This window comes from Prorops nasuta, unplaced genomic scaffold (genome assembly GCF_024137725.1).
Source record: "Prorops nasuta isolate Cenicafe-Biocafe unplaced genomic scaffold, Cenicafe_Pnas_1.2 PNAS00002, whole genome shotgun sequence".
NCBI classification, from domain to species: Eukaryota; Metazoa; Arthropoda; class Insecta; order Hymenoptera; family Bethylidae; genus Prorops; species Prorops nasuta.
In genome coordinates, this window is record NW_027116799.1 from 504,988 (window position 1) to 525,735 (window position 20,748).

At 40.8% G+C, this 20,748-nt stretch overlaps 1 protein-coding gene across 1 annotated transcript in view; it reads right to left on the reverse strand.

Annotated features, from left to right (window-relative positions):
• Positions 1 to 20,748, reverse strand: part of LOC136777179 (uncharacterized) — a 44,696-nt gene that overhangs the window by 6,147 nt on the left and 17,801 nt on the right. Inside the window, exons 2-6 of the mRNA XM_066733271.1 lie at positions 4,054 to 4,189; positions 1,527 to 1,722; positions 1,169 to 1,379; positions 522 to 846; positions 110 to 376 (exon numbers count right to left, since the gene is read on the reverse strand). Of these exons, the coding sequence (XP_066589368.1) occupies positions 110 to 376; positions 522 to 846; positions 1,169 to 1,379; positions 1,527 to 1,722; positions 4,054 to 4,189 (1,135 nt within the window). The remainder of the gene's footprint in view (positions 1 to 109; positions 377 to 521; positions 847 to 1,168; positions 1,380 to 1,526; positions 1,723 to 4,053; positions 4,190 to 20,748) is intronic.

Consider the following 20,748-nt stretch of genomic DNA (forward strand, 5'->3'; position numbering starts at 1 on the left):
TTTTTTTTTTGCTTGGTGCGAAGCGAACGATTAGTCACGATATATAATTGAGAATTAGCTAAAAGTGCTAGGAGATTTACCGACTCGTTTAGCAATGGGGTGAACATACCTTTGAAGAATAATATTTTCGTACTCCTTGGCGAGTTCCCGATCAATTCCCATTAAGTCGTGTGCATAACGTCCGGCGCATGCGCAGCCACCTCGTGCCTGGATGCCAAACACGTCGTTCAGCACGGCACACACGAAATTATGATGTAGAAACGTGCCGCGTGGATGGCGCACCATAAATGAAAATATTGGCAGTCTCTTGATATTCTGAGAGCCGCTGCCCAGCAAGATCAGTTCCGGAATCGTGCGCACGTGAGCCAGCACTTGCCTGCAGAAAAACAATCCATGTACCAATAATCCTTCCGTCCAATCCACTGTGTCTTTAATACTGTATATATATAATATATGTATACAACACAGTTTCCTATGTAACGAATGAAACTTTTCTCTCGTGCAACTGCGACAACAATTACCTGTTAATTTTGTCTTGACGAGCAACGATAGCTCTAGGAGTGACATTTTCTTTCAGTTGAACGGCGAGTCCACACCGGATGCTCTCAACGACCCCGGCAGTTCCACTCTCATCTCTGAGCTCCGGATCCCTGAAATATCTGTGCGAATCCCTCATGTCCTCGGGACTTATGTCCTCCTTCAAAAGTGACCTTTTCACGACTAGGATACCAGGTGACTGAACTCCACCGATAAACTTGTGCCCGGAAAATATAATGGCGTCCTTGTAGACCGCTGTTTCTCCCACTCCAGGTAAATGTGGGTTCATGTCTACTTGAATGTACGGAGCTGCAACCACGTGGAAAGAATAATTTTTCTACCAATTATACATTATTATTCTGCAGTAAAATTAAGCAGAGGATAAAACTATGGGAATAATCGAGATTCGAAGAATATTTATACGTTTGGATATATATATATATATATATAGGTATACAATATGCAGTAGGTTTTCTGAGACAAAGTGGCATTTGGCATTGACCATAGTAACTATATACTATCCTGTACACGCTCGATTAACTTTGGTCTTCCGAGAAAATATCGGGAGCTCGACGAGTGCCAAGCGTTATCTCTCGCTGCTTATTGGCACGTGGAGCGAAGAGATCGTTACCTGCAGTGGTGTAATCCCAAATGCTGAGTGCACCGTACTGGTGCAGCAAGAGGGTCGTCGCTACGTCATCGGCCAAAACTCCAGTTATGCAACTAGCAGCACTGAAGCATCCGATTAATTGCGTAATACCCTCGGAACGGACCTTAGCCAATCCTCGTTCGAGATCGTTCAGGTCGAGGAATCCTTCTTTGGTCTCGGATATCCGGACGATCTAGCGGGTGAGAAACAGAAATTAGCCGTGTATATAAATTACTCGGTCGCGCTCGCTATTTTCCAACGAGGAAGCGATTAATTTCAAATGGAGGCTTTTCAATGAATTGCATGCAATAATATAATAGAACGAGAGGGGAGGACTTACCTTCACACCGTGCTCGCGCCAAGGTCGCAGGTTCGAGTGATGCTCGAACGGACCGACAAAGACGACCGTGGGCTTGGAAAGATCGAGATGTCGCATGAGCGTGCGAAGGGCACCTGCCGTGCCCTGACCCGTGAACAGTACTGCATCCTGCTCGCTTGCCCCAACAGCGTGTCTAACTATGTCTCTGGCCTCGTGCCTGCAACACCAATCGCATCCGACGCATTAACCTTCTTATTCTTTCTCCGCATCCCATTGTCAAACGCGATTGATTAACAATTGAAGAAAACAACTGCGTAACCTCTGCTGCAGCAATTCTCACCCGAGACCATGCAATGATTGGTAGAGGAAAATCAAATGCAATTTCAGTAGACGAAATTAAATCTGTTTTGATTTCGGTAAAACTATTCGCATCCACGCGATTAATCACTGATAAGACGGGAATTTGTTGAGTAATTTAGGGGGGATAGATTGACCGAGATAAGTGTTAGGCGAGGACAGACACAGCCTGACGAAGCCAAAGGTATACATAGCTGAAATTATTTCGTACGAGCAAAGATGAGAGAAACTTTTTGAGTTTACAAAGTTATGAGACGAGAAGCTATGGTGATCAATTCTCCGACAGCATGCAATGTTCAGGAGACATATCCTCGGCATGTTCACTGCGGACACGTGAATATCCTTGGAGCGTTCTAAGGATATTTCGAAGATATTTCTGCTATTGGGGTCGTCCCTTATCAGAATTTTCCAGTATCGAATGAATCTTTTGATGAAATTAAAATTTTCACTGATTTTGACAGAGTAAGTTAATTATTTTTATATTTTCTTCTACCAAGTTGCGATAAGATTGAAGGAGTTGCAGAATAAGTGACGAGGGAATATAAGAGAAACAGCAAGGCAGAATTTCCCGTTGTGTGTTTCTGTCTTCGATGTTCGATCATCCAATAGAAGCTCATTTGTGGAATCATCAATAGTGCCTTATCAGAATTTTCCAGTATCGAATGAATCTTCGGTGAAATTAAAATTTGGATCGATTTTGCCAGCAGGTTATTTTTGTATTTTCCTATATATACACTAGGTTATGATAAGATTGAAGGAGTGCAGGATAAATGATGACAGGGGTAGGAGAGGATCGGTAAGAAAGCATTTCGCGTTGCGTTATTGTCTTCGCTGGTCGGTCACCTAGTAAGAGCTCGTGGCTCGAGGGTGGGTATTGATCTGGCACGTCAGCGCCAGTGAACATACACCGGGAGGGAATACATAGCCCGACCTCCATCCCCCGTGGGAGAGGCGAATTCATCCAGCGACCATACTATAATAGGTACATACGTGTGCGTCTGCATAAGATTTACCAATACCAATGCATTCTTCGTTCTCCACAATTGTGACCTCGCGCTAAAGTTATACTGGAACTCGCGGATGAAATGTTTCAATTTACCGAATCCTATCTCATCGTAGAATTTGTATTCACTGAATTCAATTGAAAAATCCCTGCTTTTTTTTCTCTCCAATTAGCAAAATTAGTCGCACGACTGCACTAAGTTGATTTAAATGTTGCTGGTTGGAGAAAAAATGTAACACGTACAATACGTTGGAGAGTGCATGCACGCGTTGTTTAGGAGAGCGCAAGCCTAAGCGATTACTCGTGCGAGGAGAGGACGAAGTACTTCGCTAATTAAAGGCGGTTGGAAAAGGAAGCACATACTGTAAATCATTCCCCCCTCTACTTTACGATACCAACAGAGTCCCCTTTGAGAAGAGTTGATTCTTGGAAAGCAATAGTCGAGCGTGCAAAATGGGCCTAGCGAGGAGAATATGCCTCGATTGATATATATATATATATATATATATATATATATATATATACTTGCACGTCGAGCTGTGGACTTGAACAAGAACGTTTATCACTTGGGTTATTATTTGCATAGCCTGGAAGGACGTAGCAATGATGACTGTAAAACACGAGTAGCAACATTTAAGCAATAATTAAATCAACCAATAGACTTTACACAGCAGGATTATCGTTTACTCTATTAATTTGCACTGCGTTCAAGGAAGAATTGCATTGTAAAAGAATGGTGAAAAATTACAGTAGCAAGTGGCCAACTTTGTAACTCACGATTGGCTTTGTAAATTTGCATTATTAATTTTCTAATCATTTCTTAATATTAACCATTAAGTCGTTCTTTCGCAGTGCGATGTGAATTTAAGGAGCGTCAGACGTGAGCTACAAAGTTGCATATATGATTTTGTTTTAATTTTACAAAAAACTTTATGACGCACGATGGGAAAGTGCGAATAGCTCCAAGGTGTGTTTGCTCTAAGCAATATATTTAAACATTCCTCGCGTTTCCTTGATACTGTAAAAAATTAGCAGCTCTTATCAGATATTTGATCCTTTAGTACGATAAAGCAGGATAAAGTGCCAATTCCCAATATTATTTGAGTTGTTTGGTAGAGGAGATAAGCTAGTATGCACGGATTGGGTAAGAGAGATCGAGTTTTCTGCCGAAATATTTTAGTTATTTACCTGAAGAGCGAGGACTGGAGGCTGCAGATGGTAGTGGAGGCTCGAGTATCGCCCAAACATGGTAGGACTTCCTTGCTGATGTACTCCTCGAGGAATTGCAGTGACCTTCCGGAGGCCGTGTAATCGCAGTAAACCACTGAAACACGAAAATAAAATGGAAGGTCAGCAACTCCCACGGATCTGTCTTTTATTATCCCACCGAGGAATTAAACTTATAATAATGCACTCCGAGCCGGAGTACATTTATTTATTTTCCAGCTAAATCCCTCTGACATTCCATATATATATATATATATATATATCGAGAACTGTTTGCTGCTCTCTGAAATTCGCTTATTTTACAAAAGAGGGGAGGGAGAGGGAAACTTCTGTTCATAGATCACAGTTGCAGCAACGAAGCAATTTAAATTGAAAACGGTAGAGGGAAAATTCGTATATTCAATGTGTTCGACCTTTGTTGTTTGAATTGTTGAATTTTGTGCTTGGTTCGCGAGACGTGCGAGAGTTGCGAGAGGATTAATAGAATTTTGCGTAGCTCCAAAGGAATATTTACTAACGATGAAATGCTGCGCAATACGGCTGGTATAGCTATCGCTGAGCGCGTGAAAACTGAGGCGATGGAAACTTTGCGTCTATTTGTGGACATATATATATTGTCGACGATGGCGGTCGGTAGAGATATCCGGTGTAAAGAGCGAGCCTTGTTTCCGCTGCGCTATTTCCAAAGTCCTTGCGAGCAAAAACACGCCAGAAATTGGAGAACCTATACATAGGATGTTTACCGTTGCAAAATAGCCTGGACAATAAATTCATATTACCTCGAAAAACTTTTCTTTTCACCAGCTCTTTTCCCCATTTTCCGATTTCCTTGCGTAAAACTTTCCTCGCGTGGAAGAAGAGAGCTGACACCGAGGAGAAAATAGCAAAAGTGCGCGAGAGACGTACGATATAGACAGGTACCGCTCAATATTTTATTTATCACTATGGAAAACTTTGAATTGGAAGAAAAGAGAAAAGGTTCCCTCGGACTTTCAAAAGATTTACAGCGCAACAGCTGACGAGGTCTCATGAAAAAAGAATCTTTCAATTAAGTCTATTCGCAGTGGAAAATTTAACGGGGAATTTGTGAATTATTTTTGGAAAAAGAAATTTTCGGCTGGCGTGTATCGAGGATTATATTTAGACTGAAATACCCATGGCAATTGTTCGTGGAAATATAAAGAGCAGAAATTTTGTCATAAAATTCGAAGAATATTTGCTGATTTTCTTCCAACTATATAGAATTAATGTTATCCTGTTTGTATAATCCACTTTTCATTCATGCCTGAGAGATCAGAACGCATATTAACGCTGTGGGAGAGGAGAAAATGCACAGGCATGGATTGGTTCTGGAACCTTTCTCCACAATTAATCAGCACTAAAATCCGTGAAGAAAAATGATTTTTGTCGATTAATCGATCAAAGAAACCTATTATTATTTTCTCTCGTATATCATGTAGTGTTATCCGATTAAAGTCTTATTATCGCTTCGTCATGTGCCAACTAAAATCGGTAGGCTCGGTGACGTCACGAGCCACCTTGACTACTCCTCATTGCTAAAAGTAGAGGTACTCTCGATACAAAGAGCTGCAGCCTTAAGAAAAAACATGTTTAAAGCATTAAAGTCACGTGTAAGAAGAAGAAAAAGGAAAAGAAGAAGCAGCGAGGCGTTAATTAACGAGCTAACCTTTTCAATGTCAAGTATAACCGCGAAAGAAAAATGTCACGTGACCTCCAGTTCTGTCTGCAATCAATGACCCAAGTGCAAGTAGTTTTCGCTATTACGTAATATATGGTTTCTGTTTCATTAGGCACGAAACTATACGTATATGCATGCATACGAACGAGTATATAAACTGCTGGATCAACTTCCTTTTTATTTCACTAGAAAGTTGAACGTAGAAAGCAACTGATATAATCTCTCCAAGGCTGCCGGTAAAGCTTAATTATAGCACGAAGCAGCGGCTCGAATCGTTAAAATCCGATTCTTCCAAGTCGAGATTTTGTCCAAAATAAGAGACGTCGGGAATAAATGTATGGCTTGGTAGTGATAAGAGTGCAATTAAAGGTTATCGGTTAAATTAGGCAAGATGAGATAGAGTGAGAGGAGAGTACGATAAAGTCGAGCTGCTAATGAGAAATTAGTTGCAGGATATGTATATATATATATATATATATAATTAAAATTGTGAGACGTGTGGGTGAGGAGAATTGTCGAGGAAAAGCGAGAAGATGGTGCACGAGTCCCGTTCATCGAGCAATTCACTTTCTCCGCGGTCGATGGCACCCGATGGCTCGCGAATTACGTCCTTAGGTGTCCGAAAATGGGGCGAATCGCAGAATTGCAGCCGGTGCCCCGCAGGTGTTTGCTCACTCGCTCCGCGGCCGCCGCTCTGGCTGACCCAAATTTCCAAATGGCCGAGCGACCGTTTGACCTCGAACAGGCTGCATAACTGACGCACCGATGCACCAGGATCCAGCCTCGGGACAACGGCACCAAAAGCAAATCTTTCTTGCTCTATATCGCCATAAACCACTGCGGATTCCTATACGAGACTCCTCGACGCTTATGGTAGACGACCCGTTATTTCGCAAAGCTTATTGCTTCTTATACCTTATACTAAAAAAACAGCGGTGAGACTAAAATACTGCAAGATGAAGCATAAAGATATGTTTGTGAAGAGAATTCACTAACATATATATATATACATGCATAATATATTTTTTTAAAAGGGTTCGAAGAATATTTGTCGATCGGACTGAATATCAGAGTCCTGGTAGAAAAGCGAGGGATCATCGTTAGCTGCAACAGCTAGTCAGAAATAGATTTTACTGTTGAATCCGCTGTTAAAAGTGGTAGCAGCATTCCGTTCCGTGTATCGAGCGCGCGGCGTCTCTAAGTGGATTAGAAGCACGCTAACCGTAGGCCAACACGATATCCTCGTCGTAACGCGGCGCGCGTTTCGCGTTTACGCGTGAAAACCGTTCCCGCTTACCTGCCATTCAACTCTGTACGTTACTTTTCGGAAGGCGAATCTCCACTTTTCCAGTTTAACCGCGGCACGACCAATCACCCTCGTCGTTATAAAATTTCTAATTAAATAATTAGCCAAATTGCAAAGTTCCATTTTCCACGCGAAAGCTCGCTTATATATATGCGTGCGCGAGTAGCAATTTTCTATGAAGCGACCAATCGTTATTCCCATATCTACGCGAATCTCGCACAAGCATTATCGAATTTTTTCTATCCTTATAGAGAATATATCACGTTACGTAGGAAGTTTTACTGCCACAGTTTCCGGATTTATGCAGCAACTCCACGTCGCACGCTATTTTATTCGTGATTATAGAGCAGAAAAGTTCAGACGAATATATATAGTTCTAGCCCCAGTTAATATATAAGTATTTCATTGATAAAACTGCGCGAAGACCTACTAGCCGAGTCTGTTGATCCCTATCGATTCTATTTTCAACGCTGCGCTTACCCTCGGTACGATCGCATTACGGTGCACACCGCTTCGACAAAGATTCCACTCGATAACCGATCCTCTTAATCGCGTTATATAGTCCGCGGCGTATTAAAAAGCGCTTAAACTGTTCTCCAAGTCCGCCGGCCACGCGTTTCTTTACCGAGTGTCAACGATTTTTATTTTTCCAAATAACGAAGCACACTCGTCGGATGACCTCTAACGACATCCGATCGACGTAATTCAACGCGAACGATATAGTCGCTCGACGATAAAATTGGCTTAAGCTCTGAAATCCTCGTGGCTCGGCTGACATCGCGAAACAACAAAGAATTCGCTGCATAATTACACATGATTCACTGTGGAACAACAATTTTTATCGTTCCGATAATGCGAGCTGCTCGCTTGGTAAACAATATTTATGCGCATGAGAAATGGTATTAATTAGCGGGGGTATAAAACTCGTCTAGCGATAATTATCGAGTCTGCATTCGCTAACCGATTGACGGCAGCGCGAACCGGACGCAGGCTGCATCTCGAGGGGCCCCGGTGGAAAAGGTTCAAGCGAGGTTAGACTCGGCAAGTCGGCAATGATCGAACGACCTAGTTTCGATTGGCCTACCGCCCTCCCCCCTACCTTAATACTACTTCGCCCGGCTTCTTTTTGCCGTTGATTTCGTGGAGCTGCGCGCTCTTCTACACCACCGCACTATACGTGCATGTGCAGCCGCTCTTCCTATGGACCGGCGACGCAACTGCATAAAAGAACATTGTATAATTCAAGTGTCTCGCGCGTGCCTGCCTGACCGCAGCCTCATCTGGCGATTCAGTAATTCAGCATTATATATATAGCCACGATATACTCGCGGCGAATACTGTTAGCTCGTTATAAGGCCATTTCTCTTTATCGCGTAATTGTACCCCCCCCCCCCCTCTCTCTCTCTTTCTCTTTTGTAATCGTCCACTTGAAAATTAAAAACAAAAACCAGATCCACGTGTGACTTTTACACCGTTCCAGAGCTTCCAATCGAGCGAAATTTTATCAAGACTTTCATCTCAAGGTTATACACGCTCTCAGTTTGAGTTTCATTTATATTTTTATCTGTCCGAAGGCAACTCTCCAGCCAGGATATAATTTTTGTCTTGTAGGATTTTCATTTCACTGGTGTATCTGATAGATATATATAATATATGTATCTCTCTCTCTCTCTCTCTCTTGATGAAAAACGTATATTTGAATAAATAGCTTTGTAGGAGAGTGCGAGCGAACGCTGTACGAGCTACATATGCCTGTAGATCGGTATAAAGTCAATAAATTCTAGTCTAGGACAGATACGTACTCGAATGCACGCGCTCTACGGCTGATAGGAGACACTGATAAGCCTCGCACCTGTTGGCGATAGTTGCACACACCCTGCAAGTCCCGTACAAAGAGAGTTCTTTGTGCGAGCGAAAATCTTATTGCACAAGCATAAATTTTTTCACGTTTTTCTTATCGAGGTAAAGCGATATTCTCTTAAACTTTTTTCTCGTTTAACGACGGAGATAAGTATAGGTGAAAAATTGGATATTTTATATAGGGTGAGTTTGAGTAATAAAGGTGTGCGAGTGTGCGAGAGAGAGAGAGAGAGAGAGAGAGAGACCAATGTTTGGGGATTTCAGAGTTTTTGATGGGCGCGTACTAAATGCGGAGACGAAGCTTACGGAAATCTACGCGGTTTGGGGTTTGAGTTGATGGTTTGGGGGGGGGGGGGCATGCGTTTCGCGCGACCCAAATACGAAGGGAGCGTATGTACAACATGTGCCATTGCGGGGTCACTTCCATGAAACGGACGGCCCAAAATAGTTTTCCTTTGTTCATCGAAGCATCGCGCTCACGGACTCTCGCATCATCTCATTTTCCCCGATCCGTTTTACTTGGTCTTTATTTACCAATAGCGTCGAAACTGAAGCTCGACGAATCGTTACAAAAAACACGCACCGCGATTTCTTCGATAAAACAGTCCTCCATTGTTTGGCCATGGAAAACTCGACGAAAACAATCTTGATTATTATCGTTCGAGCATCGTTAGACGACATTCGATTCATAAAGACGATAACCCAGCGATAAAAGCGAAAAGCGTAGCGGTGATGCGGGAAAAAAGAATCGCGATAATTAACGCGAGTTAACGTAATTGCGAAGGGGATAAATTAAGAAGAAAATATTTCAACCAAAGAGCGATACTCTTCGCTATACGATAATGAAGAAAACTCGTAGCATCAATGAATTTTGTCGATCTTTGCAGTGAAAAATTGTTCATTGGTTGAAAAAATTTGTGCAACGTGTATGAGTGAAGAGGAAAAATTCTGCCGAGTTGTATAACATTTCAATTGGCATGCAAGCCGGCTACGTGTCTAGACAAGAAGAATTATAATCGGTAAACGAGTAAATAGTCGAAGGTACAGTACACGATCAGTGGAATTCTTCGAGGCTCGTCTTCAGCATTCGCAGCTCGATTATGAAGCAAAGCGACACGACGAGTTTCGCCGATCCCGATTTCAAGACCAATCATCCTCGAGTATCTTTTATCATCGAGCCAGCCCGAAGAGCTATTTTGCAGCATAGTATGGCACGTTAAAATAAGTGACTGGGTCATCATCGCGCATGCGTCATTGCTCCGGGGTTAAACGGCCCGAGGAAGTGACAGTGATTTAATCACTTTCAACTTTAGCCACTATCATCCGCGCGACGCCTTACAATAACGCATTGCTGCGAATCAGATACTATTGCGTTGCATCAGGAAATTTATTTCATTGCCTCTCGTGTGTATACGTCGTGGCATATCTCGTCCCACAACTTGGAATGATATAATACAAAAGCAGCGTGTGTTTGGAACGTTACCTCGAGAAAGTTTCTTCGTTGGTTTTTAACCAACTCTTGTGTATTCTTTTATCAGTGGAGTAGAAGAAGGAGGGTTTCTTGCAGGGGAAAAGCTTGGATCGAGAATTTTGTTATTGGGTATAGCAGGGAATATGTATATATAGAAAGATTGTTTGATTTGGGAGAGATAAAGAGAGATATGATTCAAAGGGTAGCGAAGGTTGATAGGAGATGGGACTGTGTCAAACTGTGAGGTGTCTTATATATATATATATATAAGGACGTGTGAAATGCTCGCATAGAAACACTTGGTTCGCGCGAGTAACCAATGGAAGCAGCGTCCACGCTCCTGCAACTTTCAGCCTTGACATTGGATCAGCCTGTTGCGTAACCTCAGTTCCAGCCACGCGTAGACGTGCATGGGAATGGAATGACAGAAATTCTGAAGGGAGAGTAAGTGAGAGGGCGGGTCAGACGAGACGAGGGAAGTGGGAAATTAACTGGTGTGTGGAAGGTGGGGGGTAGGAGATACTGCAAGAGATTCGGGGTTGATGAAAAGAGAAAAAGCGATTGTCCAAGAAAAGAAGGGTGCAGTAGGAAAAGAATTATAGGAGCAGCGAAGAAAGCGAGTTAATCGAAGAGAAAGATAAGAATTCTAGTAGAGAGAAATAACAGACTGTTCCGAACTAAATTCAGATAAATGATCATGCCTTATTTGAGTCTAGGTTTGTTTTTCTTAGGTAAAAATTAATGGAAAATGAGATTTAAAATTTTTCCATTGGAAAAAGTACAAAAAGAAGGATTCGTGAAGAATAAATCTTGATGGAGGGAAAGGAATGAAATAAAGTGAAAGAGAGGAAACATTATAGACAGTCGAGCAGAGATCGGACTGGATTCTCACCAATGCCCAACCCCCCCCCTCTTGATCTAAATTCTAAAAAAAATTTGGATAACAAGAAAATAGTCATCAGGGGTAGAGCACGACTCTCGCTGTGGAACCTAAAATCCTAGCTTGAATTCACCAGTTAGGGGGGTTGGGTCGAGAAACTCGAAGCACCACCACTGCCTCCCCCAGGCCAAAATGTATTTAAACACCAACATAACTTTCCTAATACTATAATATATAGTATACACGTGCACCACGAAGGCGGAGTCTGCGCTTTATTTGTCTCGAATTCATCCAACTTGACCTCTGACTCCGCACATTATATAGTCTCATCGCCTTATTTCTTTGCCGGGGCTGGAGTTGGCGCGCGAAGCTGACGTTGTGGCAAATGTTTACATCACACTCGTCGTAAAAACTGTCAAGAGCCATGTGACAGATAACGAAATTCTCCCTGTGGCAAACGAGCATCGAAGATTTTACATTATTTTTCGGTGAAAGATAAATAATTCATAAACTATATATCCGCGGCTGTCAATTGACGCAAAGAGGGGGGAGGTGGGGGGACGTTGACTTTGCACTCGACGATTAAATTATCAAGGCTGCGGGCGTTTAATTATTTTTCTCGGTACGCGAAATCTGGGTCAACGATTCGAATCTGTGATAAATTATCATGCTCGATTGGTGTATTGGTTTTTCTTCGCTGTACTTCTCTATTCTTCCACTCGATTCTTTTTTCTCTCCGTCAATTGGCTAATTGGCGAAAGAGCAGCGTTTTGTTTTGATATAATTTGCTCGATAAGCTGCAATTATTGCGCCTCGCATTGCAGACGACTCGCGGCTGAATCACGTTGATTCGTGATGGTTGCGGTGCCGCGTTGTCTGCTCGAGCGTCTCCTTATCTATAGCCGCATCTATTAACGCGTCTTCCGTAAAATCACTCGAATCCCGGCTGGTCTGTGTTGGTGGTACACGTGCAACGTTAACGTAAAGATAAGCCTGCAGAGTGCAGAGCAGACAGACACACGGACGCTGACACTCGCATCGACGAAAAACAGAAGCCTCGTGTCGTTGCACCGTCAAGGTCATCGATAGCTAGTCAATGAAGCAAGCACAAGCCTCTAGCAATTATATAGGCTTCGAAGCAAACAACAAATTATATCTTGCCAAATTGGAGAGGGAACATAAGAGAAGCGCCCGTCCTTGCGAAACTCGGTGCTGCGAATCTTATCGTGACTGTCCTATTAAACTAGTTGGCTCACACTCGATCATTTTTCCAATTCAAATTGTTCCCTAGGTATTCCGCAAAAGCTATTGTTCGCTATTGGAAATTTTATGCTTTTTCCAACGCGAGCTGACGCGGTTATATAAACGCATAAATATTATTTTGTTTTATTATCGTGTGTCAAAGCCGCGAGGTAAACAAGCTTCGACGTAGAAATAACTCGTTCGTTAGAAATTTAGCTTACGGAGGACCTTCGCTTGGAAATTCTTTTCGCGCGCCATTTTTATTATTCCAACCGGATTACTTATGCCGACCGGACGATAATCTGGCTCAACTGGAAACCGACTGCTTTGCTTATACACGCCGACCCATAATTACTTGCATAAGGCGCGCTAGCTATAGTCACGTGCAAAAAATTAAATGCAACTATCGATAACCGGAGGGAAAAAATTCTTTAACAAGTCGTAAATTATATGAGAATGGAAAAATCCTTTTTTACTTCAATTACAAATTCAACAAATATATACTACTTTGCCCCTCGAACCACGATGCTGCTATATAATACTAATAATTGGAGCAAAGCAGTACGATAAATAAATTATCGTTCGATTTCTAGCACGAGTATTGCACGTTTCTCGATGGATTGTTTTTTTATCGATTCGTGCGAGTATTTTTATGGGTTTTATGTAGCACAGTGATTTGAACTATTACATATTCAAGTGGAGATGGAAAATATCGATCGGCCGACGATGAAGGGACGGGGCACATCGCCGATTGCATCTAATGGGGAGGGTACAGGGTTCGAGGGGGATGTTGAGTAGTAAAATTTCATTGGTCGCGCACGATTACGTTTTTTCGAGCAAAGTGCTCGAGATTCTCGTATATATATATATATGTGTGTGTGTGTGTGTGTATAGTAGTCATCGTCAGCTGTTCCACGCTTGGACAAACATGCACGGACAACGCTCGAAACTGCGGCTTTACGTAACGATCGAGTCGTGTGACACTGCAGGGACGAAAGTCGTCGTTTCTTTGGACTCTTTCAGCGATGGGCCTCAGGCTCGATCTCCCACGAATGGTCCATCGATTTTTTACAGCTGGCCAATTACAGCCCAAGTACGCAATAACATATGGAGCATCGATTAGGTTTATGCAACAACGGACATAGCGTCAAATTATCATATCAATTCCTTAACGCCGTCCTTCTCAAGAACTATACTACATGCATGCAGTATATGTATATATATTGCCGTCCGTTATATCCTAGAATCCTCCACTTTCTCATGAATTAATCGCCAACGAAAAAACTGCACTCCTCCACTATCTATATACCCCCTTATATTGCCGCAGCCTGCACTATACTCATCGTCGTTGACTGTTGGACAAATTGCAATTTTTTTCTCTCGATCCGGTGACTCGATTATTTTTTACCCGCCGGTAGATTATCGAAACGGTACAGTAGAAATGTCGTACCGTTACATAATGTCTTTTCTCGCCATAGCGCGCGGAATAATTATCAACGAGGCACTTTATTCATCATTGCAGCGACGCGATCGGTTTTCCGCCATCCTCGAGAGTCGTCAACTCGCGATGAGTCACTCGACAATCGAATGTCATTAAAAGAATTATACGTACATTGGTGTTCTCTCGCGGTAGTTATTTATTACCGGCTTCTTTCGCAGAAATTCCTTTTCCCGAGAGTTAGATGCATTAACTCGCTCGCGCGCGCACAGACCTTTTCTTCCACCATCCCGTCTTCGCTCCGCGAGCCAAGGATCCAATCGGCTTTATGTAATCGTTGCAGTTTCATCCGCTGCCTGCCTCATGCTTAGTGGACTTTATTAACTGCTTTATCCGATGACTCGAATGCCAGGGGCCGATAGATAAAGCTGTTTGTTGCCATCCGAACTAACCATTCCTAATACTCCGCTCGCTTTAGTTCTCCGGGAAATTAATACACCACCAGCTGTTACACTCCAATGGAGAAATGATATTCGATATTAACGCTTTATTGCAACAGTTGCTGTCTCTTATTGCTTCTCTGCATTAAACCAACTCGCAAATGTATACCATAAATATATATAGGTATAAATAATCCTATTACGACACTAATAAAGAACTTTTACAAATGGCTTTAAAGACTCTTCGATATATTTTAACTACTGTTTTCTCAATAGCAATGTTTCATTTTTCTATTTTTCTTTTTTTTTCAGAGAATTTTTTCTCTGCGTGGAAATTTTTTTATCTGGAAAAAATCAGAGATTATAAATAAACGTGTATATTTACTAATTTTAATCCACGCGGAGAGGGGAGGGAGAGACGTTTTAATCTGTACAGTTTTTTTTTCCGCGAAAAAATATGGTTCTCGTCGAAACTATATAAGCATTATCTAATCTGTTATCTTTCTACGATAGCAAAAGGGGAATGCGAAGTCTGCGGCTGATAAAGCTAGTTTGTATAGTATCCGCGGTTGATCGTTTTGAAACGATATATATATATATATATATATATGTAGAGAGAGAGAGAGAGTTTCGTGCATCCTTAAAAGTAGCGAGAGGAATAAATGATGCGTCTAGATTGGTAAATTCAAGCGCGAATTTATAATATATATAGAAAATGCATGATGACGAAGTAAATAAACTCGTAATTTATCGGGAATAGGCAGGATGATGCAGGGGGAATAATTTTACGCAAATACCGTATTATTTTCATCGCTCGGTGGTGACGGGCAAAAATAAAACGCGTTCCAAAAAACCAAGTCTTATTACTCCACCGTTAAGCCCATTTTAAAAATACTTTTTGGCATGAGCATCGAAGATGCATAACTCGGTAGCCAAAAAGCGAGAGGAACATTGGTTCGGCATGCCAGAAAATCCAAGTGACTCGTACCTCGTTCGACGGAAGAATCCGAGCACGGCCCTAAGGCTATGCAAGCGAGAGAGCGCGGAAAATTTTCCACTCCAAAGTTGCGGCGCTCCAAACGAATTCCGAAATTTTTAACTCTTGAAAAATTGGAAACTCCAGGAACGCAGCGACTGACTGACGCGTTGAAAAATGGCTTTTTTCAGTATTTTCGTTATTACACCGATTACGCGTGCGATATTCCGGTGATCGAAAAGAATATAAAAGAAATAATTCTGTAAATTTCTGACAGTCGCCATTCGCTCGTTCCAACTGGTTGCACGATTTTCGGAAATTCTCTGCAACGACCACTCATTATTTGGCCCTTGCATACGGCGTAACGTACGTATGAATTTCTCCGAAGAGAGCGTCCAGTACTTTAATAAGCGAACATTTTACGAAAGCAGAAACACGCGCCCGTGCCAGGGTATTTTAACTGGAAAACCGATCCAATTAATGCTCGTCGTCGACTTAACGAGCTTCGTCGTGTCATCGTCGTGCTTTTACTGCGTTATTGTGTTATATCGTCCATCTTCCTGACCGACGCGACCATCAAAATTCAACATGATTTTCGACAAGTCCTCTGTATAACCTACCAAGTACACAAATTCCAATGTTATTGACTCTAAAAAAAATTGCTCGACTACGAAAATATTTGTATACGAGAAACGTGCGAAGATTTGCATCGAGATGCTTGTGTGAACGTACGTATAGGAGGAGGAAGAATCGTTGACGAGAAGTATTAGAAAATGGAATTCCAAACATTCTGGTAGATCTTTGCGATGAAAAATAATAAGTCATTGGTTATTCAAGGTCCGCGCATGCAGTGATGATTTTCTTGACGCATGCGCGATTCCTGTGTCCTCGCGTCGCGACTCGCTCGCGTGGTACCGATTGGCTGGCGAACACCTACCTCCACGTTTCTCCTATGTTTGTGTATTTTTCTTTCTTTCTTTCTCTCTCTCTCTCTCTCTCAGGCTCTCTATACGTGTACTACACCAGTGTTGTATGTATGTACATACGTATGCGCGTTGCGTGGCGAGGCGGGAATGACGTAACGCCGCGGCGACACCGGGTCTGCCGAGTCTGCCGATGGCCGCCGACCAATCACGAGCCGAGAAACGGCGTGACTCTCGATAACGCTTGCTTCTCTCCGGCTTCCTCCGTTTTTCTACGCAAAATCGCGCAATCCGGACGTGAATCTGACTCCCTCGCGTGCATCTTCCTTCGACTCTCTTATTATAGCACTCGTTGCTCCTTGAGATTAATTAGGATTGGACAGATGCTTCATCGCGTAAAAATAATATTCATACAATATAACTCACAAAGCGAATAATTATAATTCTCTATTATATACATATATATATATATAGAAGAAAACCGGCGAATTCCGGTTCGATAAGCAGCTTTTTTCTCGCTGATACAATGAAAAATGATAACGATATCTCCTTTAAGACATGTATCGTACAGAGCAAAGATCTAATTTTAGAAGAGGTGAAATTTGAAAGGATTTTTCTGCTTGGAAGTAAACTGCAAAATGATAAGAATCCGGCGATGAGAGGATGAAAAAGGTGAAAAGTGATTTAGCGTGACCGAGGTAATTTTCGCGATGTGCTCCAAGTATCAGGCTCAAGGCCACGCGTCGCTCGCGCGAGCCAGAAGCTGGCCAGGCGCAGCCTCGAGCAACGAGCGGCGGATCCGTCGAGGCATGGCAGTGGCCGAGAAAGTTTATTTACTAGCTGATTTATTCGCCGTTGTATGTATACCACTGCGCCAAAGTTTTGCCCGCGATTTCGATTCAGCGTCCATCGCGAAAATGCTGCAGCGGGCCAGAACGAAGGTCAGTGTCGCATATTCGAAACGGGACTGGGAAAGAATTTCGCAGCTGGTGCGCGCGCGGCGTGGCGTGGACGGAAAATAATAAACTGCGGCAAAGTTCGCGCGCGTACTGTGCGAGCCGTTGTCGTCGACGCCTGCGCACGGCGCGCGGTACACGGTAGCTCGATGACGGAAAGCGTAAAAGTGATTCATCGACTCTCCACGAGATATTGCCCCGTATTATACCGTGGTCCGAGCGAGCCAACGAATAAGCACACCGATACGCAATTCCGCACAGTGCATCTTTATCGAGCAGATTTAATTGTTTCGCTCGTTCACTTTTATTTCACTTTTATGCGCGATAAATCCTCCTGCCTCGCCTCATCCTCACCGCCAATTTATCGTCGCTCGCTTCGCTTTATTCGCCAAGCCAGCACTTTGGCTTATTTATTCGCGCTACCAAGGATCCATTGACTCGGCCCCCGAGGAAAATGCGTAGTTCTCCGAATCAAATTTATTTGATTAAACGGATAATTTATCGATCGTCCGCTCGATTTATGCATCGGTGAAATTCCTACCGGTGTGGAGCATCGACGCGATCGCGATTATTTTTGCTTGCGGTTATAGTCGAATCGCGCACATTTCCATGTGACGCTGCGCGATGACGCAGATTCGTCTGGATTAAAGCGAGGAAAATTGTGGCGAAGGAACGATATACGGAAATGAGCGTGCAAATTTTGTCGAATGAGCAGTGGTTCGTGTGCCAAATATGCATACAGTAATATATATCCCACAAAAAACAAGCTTCGCTTGTAAAGAAAGGACGGCAAGTACATAAATCGTCCATCGTAAACAATATAGTGAAATAAAATATTCCAATTGAAAAAATTAGTGAAATCCAAATGCTAGGCAAGTATTTATTTTTACTGTGGGAAAAATTAAAATTTCGAAAAAGAAATAGTAACATAAACAAGTTACTTGCCGGGGGCCCGTAATTTTCATACGTAAGTCACTATCATACAATAAAAGCGTTGCTTCTCCTAATTCCAAAATGTAGCTACTTAATGTCATTGCACAGAAAGGGCCCCCGGCAAGTAACTTGTTTATGTTACTATTTCTTTTTCGAAATTTTAATTTTTCCCACAGTAAAAATAAATACTTGCCTAGCATTTGGATTTCACTAATTTTTTCAATTGGAATATTTTATTTCACTATATTGTTTACGATGGACGATTTATGTACTTGCCGTCCTTTCTTTACAAGCGAAGCTTGTTTTTTGTGGGATCTTATAACGTTTTGTAAGAATATAGGAGTTCAAACTAATCAATTATTTTAAATAATTCAATCTAACAAAACATTTTCCAATGTTCTCATCATTCCATAATGTAAAGTTTCAAATCAAAATATTAATTTGTTATTCTACTAAATAAAGTACAAACTATTACAATGATATAAGTTCTTTCATAATTACACTTTTAGAGGTATTTAACATAGGATTCAATGACTGTTTGAGTTATATTTTCAAAATCTTATACCCAAAATCAGATTAAAGCCTTTCGCTTTCAAGAATATGATTCTAAATTTACCTGTAAATCCACCTTTTTCTTAGGTGTTACTCTCACTATCAACTTTGCATTATGGTTCTTTCTCTGGTAAACTAGTACCATTTAATTATTCTTTTGATTAATATAAACTGTAAAATATATACCAGTTAATACAATGGAAGCCTATGTTTTTTAAGTGTACTGCTTTCAGTTTCCTGAAGTTACACACTGTATGCTTTATTACATGTGAAATATTGAAATAATGAATTCCTTTCATATACACATCTACATGATTTTATTATCATTTTCATCAACTATATGAGTTCTAAATCCAAAATTGTGTGCCCAAAATCACCTGCAAATCCTTCCCTCTCAAGGATTTTCTTATGAATTGACTCATTTTTCCACCTTTTTCTTAGCTGTCACTCAATATCAACTTTGCATTATGGCACTTTCTCCAGCACATTAGTGCCATTTATATTTTCCTTTCATTAATATAAACTGGGAAATACACCAACTCCTACAATGGATGCCTCTCTTCTTTAGATATATAGTTTTCAGCTTCCTAAATTTATTCACTGTATGCCCCATCACATGTAAAATATTGCAATCATGAATTCTTTTCATATTTACAGATCCACATAATTTTGTTATAATTTTCATCAACTATGTGATTTTTAATTCCAAAATTGTATACCCAAAATCATCTACAAGCCCTTCACTTTTAACGATTTGCTTAGAAATTCATCCCTTTTTCTTAACTGTTACTCCCAATATCAACTATGAATCAGGGCTCTTTTTCAAGAAAACTAGTGCCATTTGTATTTTCTTTTCATCAATATAAACTAGAAAATACACAAATTATTGCAATGGAAGCCTCTATTTTAGATATACTGCTTTCATTTTCCCAAATTTATTCACTGTATTATCTATCGCATGGAAAATATTAAAATGATGACTTCATTTTATTGTTTCACTTCTATATAGATGATGTTTTCATTATAATTATTATTTAATTGACTTATATATTTCAAAAAGTTTATGCCCAAAATCACCTGCAAGCCTTTCACTATCAAGAATTGGCCTCCAAATTTGTGAATTTCTCCACCTTTTCCTTCGATTTAACTCTCACCATTAACTTTGCATTATGGCTCTTACTATGGCAAACTGATATAATTTCTGATTTCTTCTATTTAATATTATAACTCAAGCCTGCACAATGACACAATAAACACGTTATTATAATTCAATCTGAAATAAAATCTCACTAAGTTCCAAAAAATATATTACATATTATATTATAAAACTCAATGTTATACTTACAAGAAATTAAATAATTTTTTTGCAGATAATAATAATTTCTTTCTACTCTGATTAGGAAAGCGTAGATAAATATATGGTTTTAATACTTTTTTTATATTATAATTGAAAATTAAGTAACGATTAGCAAATATTCATCTACTTTTCTTTAATCGTAGTAATAAGAAAGTTTTATTGTCTCCTGGATAATTGTTTGTATGTATGATATAACTTATCGGACAGTTAAATTCCACATCAGTTTAAAGAAAAAACAGTTAAACATGCATTTTGTTAATGATTTCAAACCCTGGAAGTTTAGCATATGATTTTCAAATACCTTAACAGTTTCTTGCAATTAATATGCTCCTGATAATCACTGATGCACATAAATGATGAAAGTATACATCTTCTTCGCACAGTGTTGAAAATATGTAAATATTAATTTTACTTCATCCAGTCAGCTCTATCCTCAACAATTCAAATAGAAATATTCTATCTTAATTTATCTGAAAAAGAAATTTCACAAAGTACCACAAAGTATACTAACATCCTGTATTATAAAATACAATGTTATACTTATCTAATAATTATCAACTCCTTATGTCATTATTGTTCGAATATATTTGTCATTTTAAAAATTAAACTCATTCACTAACATA